General features: G+C 39.3%; 3 protein-coding genes across 3 annotated transcripts; all 3 read right to left on the bottom strand.

The window, feature by feature from the left end:
* Positions 1–405: 405 nt before the first annotated feature.
* Positions 406–1,002, bottom strand: LOC141607400 (uncharacterized). Its single transcript, XM_074426751.1, has one exon. It carries the CDS (start codon positions 1,000–1,002, stop codon positions 406–408), a length of 597 nt encoding a protein of 198 aa, XP_074282852.1.
* A 723-nt stretch (positions 1,003–1,725) lies between these two features.
* On the bottom strand, positions 1,726–2,253 carry LOC141607399 (uncharacterized). The gene has a single exon (XM_074426750.1). The coding sequence runs from the start codon at positions 2,251–2,253 to the stop codon at positions 1,726–1,728; it is 528 nt and encodes a 175-aa protein (XP_074282851.1).
* A 5,814-nt stretch (positions 2,254–8,067) lies between these two features.
* On the bottom strand, positions 8,068–8,817 carry LOC141607397 (uncharacterized). The gene has a single exon (XM_074426749.1). The coding sequence runs from the start codon at positions 8,815–8,817 to the stop codon at positions 8,068–8,070; it is 750 nt and encodes a 249-aa protein (XP_074282850.1).
* Between the last annotated feature and the right edge of the window lie 3,219 nt (positions 8,818–12,036).

The following is a 12,036-nucleotide window of genomic DNA, read 5'->3' as shown; positions in this document are numbered from 1 at the left end:
TCAGGCATTAATTCTTTAAAAAATTTGAAAACTAAGTACAATGCATTTCCATCGATATCATAATCCGCATTGTTTTTTAGTACATTCTCAAGATTAACACAACAAGACTCTAACATTAAATCATCTATTGAATTCAACTTAGTAGTAGAGAACATAAAGCCAAATATACTTTCAAATTCTTCGTATTGTTCAAACCTTATTTTAAGTCAAGATATTGCTTGATCAATAAGGTATAAAAAATAATTAACTCTAAATGATTCCTCTTCAAATACACGTGATGAATCATCAGGACCCTCATCAAACTATTTTTTCTTCTTCTTTCCCGTCTTTTAGGAAATGAAGGATCAATGTCCATGTCTTTAGCTATATCTTTAGCGGTTTCATAGCTTTAAAGAAACCGGTATCTCAATACTTTTCAAAAGTTGAAATTAAAGCATTGATTTGTAAAATAGCCACATCAATAAGCATATTTTTCGATTGTAGATTTTTACTAACTTCATTAACAAAGTACAATATTTCATACCAAATGACTATTGACACGAGGAACTCAAAACTACCAAGTTCATTCAATGCTAAGGATTTAGCTTGGCTTCTAATAATACCATCATTATCGACATCGGCAATTTCAAGCAAAGCTTCTTGAAATTCCACAAGTTGAAATCTTATAGCTTTTACACTATCAATACCACTTTCCCAACGTGTAATTGACAACGGTTTAGGAGTTAAAGCTGATACATTATCTTTCAAAATATTCCACCTCTTTGTCGAATGGGCAAATATAGTGTATACACATTGTATGATTGTAAAAAAATCTTTACCTTGATCACATGAATTAGTTATGTCACATAATGTGAGGTGTAAACTATGACAACCACAAGGTGTATAAAAGGCTCTAGGATTTATGTCCAACAATCTTTTTTGCACTCCTTGATGTTTTCCTTTCATATTAGACCCATTATCATAGCCTTGGCCTCTGATGTTATCTATATCAAGATAAGACATTTTAACTCATCTTGAAAAGCATTAAAATGTCCTAAACCACTAGTATCATTCACATTCAAAAATCCCAAAAATGACTCTTCTACTTGAAACTCATCTAACCAAGTATCCACATACCGTAATATTATAGAAATTTGCTCTTTGTGGCCAATATCATGCGTACAATCAAGTATCAAAGAAAATTACTTTGCTTGCTTAATTTTCTTGATGATATCAGATTTAATGTTATGATCGAGCAAGCTTATCAACTCATTTTGGATATTGTGACCAAGATAATGGCAATTAGCATCGTAATTTGTTATGCGACTAACATGTTTATGAATCACTGGATCAAACTCGGCCACCATCTCAACCAACCCCAAAATATTTCCATTACTTGCCTGATACAATTTTTCATTAGTGCCACGAAAGGCTAAATTATGTTTTCCGAGGTACTTGACAATTGCAATTATTCTTACCATTACATTTTTCCAGTGGTCCTTCTCTTTATATACATTTTTTTGATTCAACTCGTCAATTGCTTTATTCTTACCTAGTCGTAAACGCAATTCATACCAAATAGTCATGTTCCTAACATGTTCCACACTCATTTCATGCTCTTTAAGTCTTACACCAAGATGAATCCAATCATTAAAACCACTGGATACTAATTCGCCTCGACCTTGAGATTTTCGAAATAATTTAAAGCAAAAGCAAAATACTTTATCTAGATCTTTTGAAAACAAGTCATTCTCTATCCCATTTTTCTCCGTTTGGCATAAATCTAGTATAAAATTTTGACAAAAAGTATCTATTGCTTGAGTTTTTAGGACCCCTATCGATATTTAAATCCCTCATTGGACCCTTAACGGCTAATTCGTCTATTTGTTTAACTTTTAGTTTATCCCAGTTTCTAGGATCATAAATACCTTCTTTAAAATTAGCATAATCAGTATCATTAATCTCTTCTTCAACATTTTCAGAAGATGAATTGATATTTTCCATAGGCACATCTTCAAAATCATTAATTATTTCAACGAGAAGACCGTCAGCACGTAAAGACTCATCATTATTTATTTTGTCAATTAAGGGCGCACTAACAGTAACATTATCAATATTTTCATTCTGAGTTTTGTTCAAACCACCACAATTATCAACATCTTTAACAACAAATTTATCAAGAACACCTTTTTGAGAACGAGTTAGCTCTTCAATTCTCCTTTTTTTCTTACTTTTTTCACAATCCGAGTCATATTTTCTTGTTTTGGGATTCATTCTAGTTCAGCAATCAGCAACAAATAATAAGAAACAATAAAATTTTAAAAGACAAAGCTAGTAGAATACTTAAGAAAACACCTAGTACTCCCAATTATGAGACAAAGGCCATGAAACTTCTCATCTTCATTCTTCTACCTTCAATTTTTCATCATTTACTCCCCTGTAAAAAAAAATTGAATAAAGATCATCCCTTTGCCCTTAAAAAGTTGTAACCTATATATATATAAAATTATGAGACAAAAAAAAATATTGAAAACAAAAATAAAACTTTACCTTCATCTTCATGAGAAAAATCAGAGAATTATGATCAATAATTGAGAGAAATATTGTGGTAGAACACTAGAACTAATTAGTTATGGAAATTGGGAGGAATTGGGGATTTTAGATGAATGAAATTTGGAAAACTTAACGTCTTTTTTTTTCCTGATTGATTGATAGACAAGAGAGAAATAAGGAAAGTGTCTTTTGGGAATATGAATGATAGAGCAGTGAAGCGGTGACCAAGTTGGATTTCCTTTCTTAGTTTTTTTAAAAGGACCTTTGGACCGAGATTGGGTCCCAAATTTTTGGGGGCCCTGTACAACTAGGTTGTACTTGTTGATTGACGGCCCTGTGCGCAACTAGTGACGTACACATGACAACACATGACGAGGGAAAAGACGGCGCCAATGAGAACTAAAAATGGTGCGCAAACTTTGATCCCACGAAACTCGACCCGAATCCATCTCAGCTGAAATGAAATTCGGTCTTAGTGCTTGAAATCCCGACGCTTGATTGCTTTCCTTTGCTGACAAGCTTCACCGATGAAACTCGGTTTTGAGTACTTTTTGACTTTTCTTTTTTTGTTTGCTTTTAGAATAAGGGGTTCACCTTATAACCACACCACTTGCTTTATATTTCTTTTATTTTTTTCTTTTTCAAGAAAGAAATAACTTGGCATGTGTTTTTGTCTTAGGAGACAATATGATGCACTTCAAGACGAGCAAATCTAAGACGACTGACAAGAAGTACTTAGTGACGCTCGACGGCGCTGATGACGAAGCAAATAATGGAGTTAAACACACCATCTTTTCTTCGATGACGTGTCCTTTTGCTGAGTTGTGGTTGCCGTTGACATATCCACCAAATCTGGATTGCGGGTGGCAAAAACTTGAAAAACCATTGCTGGTGCTCTTTTTATCACATCATCGAGGAAGTGCCAACACGTCATCCTTCTCGAAGTTGTTACACTCTCGATGCTCCAGAGGTGAAGTTCAACGAAACGCCAGTTTTCACTTTGGATATGAATTTTCTTACATTCCGCGCTACTGGGAATGGTTAGAAGATGTTCTTTGCGAGTGCCGTAACAGTCTGAGATCCGTCTACATTTATAAAGCCATTTATGCCTCACTTTTCCTCTATCGGCGCAGTAGCCAACTAGTTGAGTCATTTTGCGATTATTGGTGCCCACAGACTAACACATTATTGACAGCGGCGGGAGAAATTTCAATCAGCCTTTGGGATATCCACTCTATCACTGGACTACCTATAACGGGCCCATTTTATGATGAAGTAGTGCCTTTAGTTGAAGAACTCCAACGCTTCGATGAGAACGACTGACAGTATTTTCCTCCAAGCTGCAAGCAATTATTTTCTGCGTTTCATCGGATTTCTCTTTTGGCGAAGAAAAATGGCCAAGTACCCTTTGAAGATTGGTGTCGCTTTTGGTTTAAAGGCACCTCCATGTATCTTCCTTCGTCTAATGCGTCAGAGAAGGCACATTTTCCGATTTTATGACAAAGATTTATCTTCATACGGAGAACCTTCGAAATAGGACGAGACCACTCATGACTTCTTTCTTATTTTTGGCGTTCCGAGGCAGAGAGACGACAGACGTATCTTGCAGCCTTCCTTTATTGCTGGCTATGCGCATTTGTTCTCCCTGTTCATGACCTAGGCCACATACGACCGAGCGTCTTTAAAGTTTATTCTTTGTTAGCGAGCAACCAGATGGTCTCTTTGGCGATACCAGTATTGGCGAGCATTTACCGAGGTCTGAACGTCATTTCTACTTCAACAACGCCGGGCAAAGATCATGGTCACTTTGCTGCACACTATGTTTACGGATGGCTTGCCAAATACTATCGTTCGCATAAATCTTTTAGCCACTCGTTTGTTGAAGGAACCATGATAAAGTTTCAAGGTCTCGATGCTGTCAAAGCTTTTCGTTCTACCGAGGCAAAAGAGCGAATTCAATCTGGCACCCAGGTTTCATGGCACTCCACATTTCATGGGATTAAGGAAGATGTAGAATACAAGGATGATGACTGTAACATGACGCGTCGATCGAGAGAATTTCTTATTGCATCGCGATCCAGCTTCTTAACTTTAAGGCATGATGACAACTATATCGTTGAACCGTATAGTCCTCATCGCTTCGCGCGACAACTGGGTTTTCACCAGGATGTTCCAGGTGTACTTGATCGTGATATTCTTGGCGGCAACCTTCAATGCCTTTTCCAATTGTTCAAGACTTCTATTTGCTTGAGAAAAAATTCATGGTTTATCCCACGAGAAGATTAAAAAATTGGCACTTCAGTCACTCCAGCTTATGCGACCTGGTTGAAGCGATTTTCTGAGTTAATAATTCCACACGAGGTTAGAAGGTAATCAAAATCTCCACTTATGGATGAGGCTAGAATGTCTTCCAAATCTTTACTTTTGAATGAGGATAGAAGGTTTTCTAAATCTCCTGACGACAATGACGCCACTCCAGTGACGAAGGGTGTGAAAAGGAAACTAGATAATGTTATAGTCCAAGGCTTAGAGAGCTCGGATAATTTTGTGAAATGTCCTTTGAAGGTAAAGATCACATAGAGCTCACTCCAGCCATCCGCGGGGAATGTCGTAGCAGAGTCAAATAAGAAAATGAAACGTGTTCGAAGTCAGATAGATCAAAATTCGAAGAAGAGGCCATCACCACCAAAGGATCAAAGCAATATGAACGATGCACCTTGTACATCTTTGCCGGTTTCCTCGAAGGTGACGCTTACTCCTAACCTAGCTCTGTCATCTTTGTACGAAAAGACTATTCCTATGAAAGAGAATGTAAAAGACAATCTTACGAGCTCTCAATCATTTGAAGATAAGGTTGAGGAACCTAGTATTCGGCACCTCCTTGACGAGGTTCCAGAAGCAGATGAATTTCTTGCGACAGAAGACTTTCCTCACATTGAAGAGGTAAGTGACTAATTTTTTCTACGCCTGCTTCATTTTTTTTATATTATTTACCCCCCTCTTTTTTTCCACAGGGTTTTATGCCTTTGTCGAGCACTGTAGATGATTTTTCAGACCTTCCTTCGTAGAGAACATGATCACTGAGACTGAGCGACAAGCGTATTTGTCTATGGCGAACAAGTTGTGAGCAGAGTTGTTGGGATCTCCCATCACCGAGCTTCCAGCATTTGAAAAGGACTGCGAGGCCGTCTTCAATTATTTCAAGTCAAAGAATGTTGATGTCTCCGTCCTTCATGCTCATGTGGAGAATTATTTGAGGGCTGCTTTACAACTTCAATCTGTGGGAGGAGAATACACGATGAATCGGCCTTATCCTTTGGAGCTTAAGGAACAGATTAAGATTATTGACGACCGTATCTTGAGTGCCGCATCTTTGGAGTATCAAGCCACACAAGAAGTCGATATCTTCAAAGGAACTTTGAGGAAGATGCGTCGAAGGAAGAGGAGTTAAAGAAGGAATTAGAGTAAGCATAAGCGAGGAAACAACAGTCGGTTGCGTCTATTGCTGCTGCAAATAAGAAGAAACTCGATCAAGCCTCAATTGTCAAGACTTTGACTCAAGATAAGTCTTCTTTGGAAGCACGCCTGGCGACTGCAAAACAAGAACCCGGGAAGATTAAACATGCTAAGAAAGCTTTAACTGAAGCATCTGAAACCTTGAAGAACTTGCAGTGGTCTTTATGATGTCATTTATTGTATCTTCTTTTTCTCTTTGTTTTAGATACGTTCCTTTTTTTTTGACACTTAGAAGTGTGTGTGTGTGTGTGTTTTTTTTTTGAAGTATGAATAATAATAAGTTGAGCTATATTTTTTTTTTTAATTTCTCAACCTCGTATATTCATTTTGTTTTGCCGTACATAGTTTATACTCTTATGGGCCAGGAGTGAAAGGTTTTTTTTTTGTTTAGTGTGGCTGGACTAAAGCAAAATGTTTACCTCAGCTGCCTACGTACTCATAAAGCACGAATGAATATACTTTACGAGATCAAGCTAACGTAGTTCAAACGAAACAAAATCAATTTTGTTTGGGGGGTTTGGCCGACCTAAGTAAAAAGATTTTACTTAAGCTGCCTACGTACCTACAAAGTAAAATACTTCGCAGGATCAAGCCAACGTAGTTCCTTAAAGGGATTTTTTTTTATTTGGATCATTTTTTTTGTGGAAAAACGTTGTTTTTTGGGTGTGCAGTTTAGGTTCGTGCTTAGGAGCTTATTGCAGAATTGTCATCTTACGCGTAATAGCGCTTCAAAAACTTAGCGTTGATCGGACCAACACATACTCCATCACTATCGACAATCTTGTACACGTCATTGTTGTAGACTTCTTGCACTATATAAGGCCCGTCCCACTTGGAAGTAAACTTGTTCCCAGCCTTAGGAGGCATGATGATGGGTCTTCGGACCGCCAGGACCATATAGCCAACTTGAAAAGATCTAGGACGAACTTTCTTGTTGAACGCCCTTGATAATCGTGCCTGATAGCATTCCAATTTCTGCTGCGCATCAAGCCTTTTCTCATCAAGAGCTTCGAGTTCAGCTAAACGCAACTTTTCATTTTCGTCTTCCGCGAAACCCATTTGTATGGCCATACGAAGGGAAGGGATTTCCAATTCAAGTGGAAGGACCGCCTCTACTTCGTAAACCAAGGCATAAGGTGTTGATTGGGTTGGAGTTCTTTACGTGGTGCGATACGCCCAATGTGCTTCTCCGAGCCTTTCATGACAATCACGCTTTGAATTTGAAACCATTTTCTTCAACAAATTGCAATGAGTTTTGTTGAAAGCTTCGGTGAGTCCATTAGCTGGTGCATTATACATTGAAGAATTATGCTGGGCGAATTTGAACTTTTCCATCAATGCATCCATAAGCTTGTTGAAAAAAGGTTTCCCATTGTCGTTAATGATGTACTTTGGAATGCCATATTGATATATGATTTGTGTTCGTACGAAATCCACAACATTATCCTTTTTCACTTCTCGGAGAGGGACAACTTTCGCCCATTTTGAAAAATAATCAGTTCCGACCAAGGTGAATAGATGTGCAGCGGACGACTTAGTTGGCAAAGGTCCAACTACATTGAGCCCCCAAGCTTCAAATGGCCATGATGCGATAGTAGGATGGAGAACCTCCGGCGGTTGATGGATAAAATTCCCATGAAACTGGCACGCGCTACACCTCTTTGCATAATCCATGTAATTCTGCACCATAGTAGGCCAATAATAGCCCATTCTTTTGATTCGATCGCATAACTTTGGTCCTGATTGGTGAGTACCACATATACCGGCATGAGCTTCCTGCATGGTGTGTAGACCCTCACCTTCATCCAGACATCGTAGCCAAAGTCCATTGAACGATCAACGATACAATGTCCCTTTGTAGTAGATGAAACGAGAAGAACGGCATTGTACTTCCGCCTTCTGCCTCGGATCACTTGGCAACTTCTTATGCTCCAAGTAGTCAATGATTGGTTGTCGCCAATCTTCTTTGTCGACAACATGAACGGAAATCGCATTTACATCTTCTATTGAATCATCATCTTATGCTTGTGGCAGCACAACCCATCTTTTACAAATTGGAACTGTAGTAGGAACACTTGCCCCCAGTGCCAAAGTGGTTGCGAGATTTGCGAGAATGTCAGACATCTTATTGGCACTCCTTGGTACATGATCTAAAAAGAACGAATCAAATTTTCGCAACAAGCGGGAAGCTAATTTGTGATATGGCACAAGACTATCCTCTTTCACTTTGTATTCACCGAGAAATTGATTAATTATCAACTTGGAATCACCATAGATGTCAAGATCTTTGCATCCCATTTGCAGAGCCATTTGTACGCCTATGATCAAAGCTTGATATTTAACGGCGTTATTTGTGCATAACTCCAGAAGTATGAATGAATATGGCACAAGGTGTTTTTGTGGCAAAATGAACACGACTCCGGCTCCCGCTCCATCTTGACGAGCGACTCCACCGAAGTACATCTGCCAAGAAGGAAGCACATCGAAGTAGAAGACTTCTTCTCCGGGGAGTTCATCGGAGAAGCTCCACTCTCCCGGAACTGCATGATCCGCTAAGAAATCCGCCAATGCTTGTCCCTTAAATGTTTTATGTGGCACATAGACTATGTCGTATTGCTTCAAGAGCATGGCCCATTTGGCGAGTCGTCCCGAGAGCATTGGCCTTGACAGAATGTAATTGATCGGATCGGCTTTGGAAATTACGTGCACGGTGTGAGCTTGAAATTGGCGACGCAACTTTTGGATGGCGAAGATAAGAGCTAAACACATATTTTCGATGGGCGAATATTTAGTACGGCCCCAACAAGTGTGCGACTCAGATAATAAAAGGCTATTTCTGTACCGTCCTCATTCTCTTGGGTACACAATGCCCCCATGGAGTGTTCTTGGGCATAAATGTGCAGAATGATCGACTTCCTTGGAATGGGTGCGCCTAAGACTGGAGGAGTTGACAAGTATTGCTTGATGTTTTCGAAAGCTTTCCGACAAGATTCGTCCCATTAGAAAGGTGCGCCTTTTTTCATTAGATGACTGAACGGATGACATCGTCCTGCCAAATTGGAAATGAATCGGCGAATTTAAGCTAAATGCCCTTGAAGACTTTGAAGATCCTTGAGTGAAGACGGCTCAGGCATGTCTTGTATCGCCTTAATTTTGGATTGGTCTATCTCAATTCCTCGATGATGAGCGATGAATCCCAAAAATTTACCCGAGCTAACACCGAAAGTGCACTTTAAAGGATTCATCTTGAGTTTACACTTTCGTAGCCTTTCAAAAATTGTTCGAAGATCTTTTACATGATCGACTCTTCTCTTGGATTGACAACGAGATCATCAACATAGCACTCGACAATGTCATGCAGCATATCATCGAAAATTTTCTGCATAGCTTGTTGATACGTAGCCCCTGCATTCTTTAACCCAAAGGGCATCACTTTATATCTTCTTGCACCATTTGGATTTGATTATACCCAGCGGTGCAATCCATGAAGGACAATGCTTCATATCCTGTCGTAGCATCGATCATGATCTCCGTGACAGGAAGTGGAAAATCGTCTTTTGGGCAAGCACCATTCAAGTCTCGAAAGTCGTCACAAATACGAAGTTGTCCATTCTTCTTTCTCACGGGGACTATGTTACCAATCCACGTGGGGTACTTGACTTCTCTTATGAAGCCTACATCGATCAATTTGTTTACCTCTGCATCAATTTCTGGCAACATTTATGACCGAAATCGTCTTCGTGGTTGCTTCTTCGGAGAAACACCTTTCCTTATGGCAAGTTGATGAACTGCGATCTTCGGACTTAGGCCAGACATTTCTTTGTAGCTCTAGGCAAACACATCTTTATATTCATAGAGAAGATTAACATACTCTGTTTTCTCTTGCTCCGTTAGAAGGGCGCTTACAAAGATGGGTCGTGACTCTTCACTTGTGCCTAGGTTGATTTCTTCCAAGTCGTCAACCGTTGCTTGGACACCATCTTCGAGAGTTTTAGGAGTTTCACCAACTTCTATCTCATCATCCGAATCTTGGCACTCTTGTGCTGTCACATGGTTGGACGCAACAATATCCTGAGTGATTCTCCTATGACTCGACTCCTTTAGTGGATTTGTGCAAATGGCGGTGCGTCTTTTTGTTTTCAGTGACCCGGACATAGTTATTTATACTTCAAGATGATGTTTCATTCTAGAGGGAATGACACTATGGGTATCTTTGCTGAGGTCGACTGCAACTTTTGTCTTCAAGGACTTCTTCTGCTTTCGTCGACGCCTCTTCTGTACCTTTGAGCTATCGATGTGACTGAAGATTGATTTCTTTACCTCTTTTCCTCCAATGTGAGTGAACACTGACGCATTTGGCCTTTGCTGTTGAGTAGCTGACGTTAAATACACGCAGATGTTTTCTTTCCTTTCTCCCAACCTGTTGAACACGGAAGAGCGAGGCGTAGAAGTTGGTTGTCCCAGCCTGTTCAAAACAGACCTTCGTGGCAACATTTCCGTGTTATCGCCTTCACTTTCTGCCAGATCTGCCACAATATATTGTGTTGACGCTTGCTTCGCTTTACGTCGTGAAGAAATTCTATCGGGCTCAGGTTGTGAAAAGCCGATACCAGCCCTTCCGACTTCAAGCTTGTTGATACCGTCGTCAGGTACCAAAAATAAAATACCTAGTTACACTAACATAAGCTAGCAGTAAGTAGGGTCGATCTCCACAGGGAGGCGGTCACTATCTACTTGTCTATTCGGTCTGTCTACGTCACAAGTTGGGGGTTTTAGTTGTTTGGACTAAACTAATGAGATTGATAATAAGAAAAGGGGACTAGGATGTCAGGTCATCAATGATTATCGGTCAATTGCAGCTAAGGTCGCAGATCAGTCAGTTGTATCAGTCTAAGGAGCAACGAATATCTCCTTCCGGTCTCAATTCGCCCTAAAACACTAATAGCTTAGCTTCCGCCCTCACTAAAGTGCCCTAATGCTCACTGCAGGTGTCACCCCTTCTAACCTTCCGGTCTAGGTCAAGGCTTACCAATGTTAAATAAGCTAATTGTGTCGACTCAACTAGCAGGATACAATTAAAGCAGCGATAAACAACAGAGACATAACAACAACGACAAATCTGTAAACTAATTAGCAATTAACAATAATCATCGACTCCCCTAATCCTAGCAGAGAGAATTAGCTAAACATAATAATGAATAGAGCAAAAACAGAAGTAAGGGAAGTAATAAACATTAAAGAGAAAAGGGAAAAGAGAGAAAGTTACAGTAATCCGGGAAAAAGAGAGAAAGGAATGTTTACAGAGAAAAGAGTAAAGTAAAGTATCAAGGAATGCAGTCCAAGATGTATAGAGTGAGAGAGAGAGTTACAAATGACGTCCCTCCTTCCTATTTATAGAAATTAGGAATTTTATTTGACCTAATGACGAATTAAAGCTAAAAAGGCCTGAGCCCAATAGAAACTACTCGATCGAGCCATTTAGAACTGCTCGATCGAGAAAAATTAAGCTCTAACCATTCAATCGAATAGAAAATATACTCGATCAAGCAAACCCTAAATTGAAGCTATTCGATCGACCATAATACATACTCGATCGACCTATTATTCCATCCAAAACCACTTGATCGACTGGTAAAGTACTCGATCGAGTGATATCTAACTTCAGCAGCTCATAATTTCGTTAGTTTCAGCTTTGACTTGTCTTTTTAGCTATAACTGTTAGTTTGCTTGCATTAAATTGGTTTAAGTAGACAAGTAATAGCTAGCTCTGAGTTATCTTTTCCGTTCCATTAGTTTGCATTTAGTTTACTCGAGAACGAGTAAAGGTTTGGTTTGGGGAGATTTGATATGTGCATTTTATATAGTCTTTTTAGGCCTTTTTATGCACGTATTTCTATGCTATTATCGTAGTTTTATGCTACGAAATGCCCCGAATATGCTACTTTGGTTTGTTTTGTCTTATTTGCAGGAATGAACCAGAAAGTAGTG

The sequence above is a fragment of the Silene latifolia genome, chromosome 10 (assembly GCF_048544455.1).
Source record: "Silene latifolia isolate original U9 population chromosome 10, ASM4854445v1, whole genome shotgun sequence".
NCBI classification, from domain to species: domain Eukaryota; kingdom Viridiplantae; phylum Streptophyta; class Magnoliopsida; order Caryophyllales; family Caryophyllaceae; genus Silene; species Silene latifolia.
This window is presented reverse-complemented; position numbering and strand designations above follow the sequence as displayed.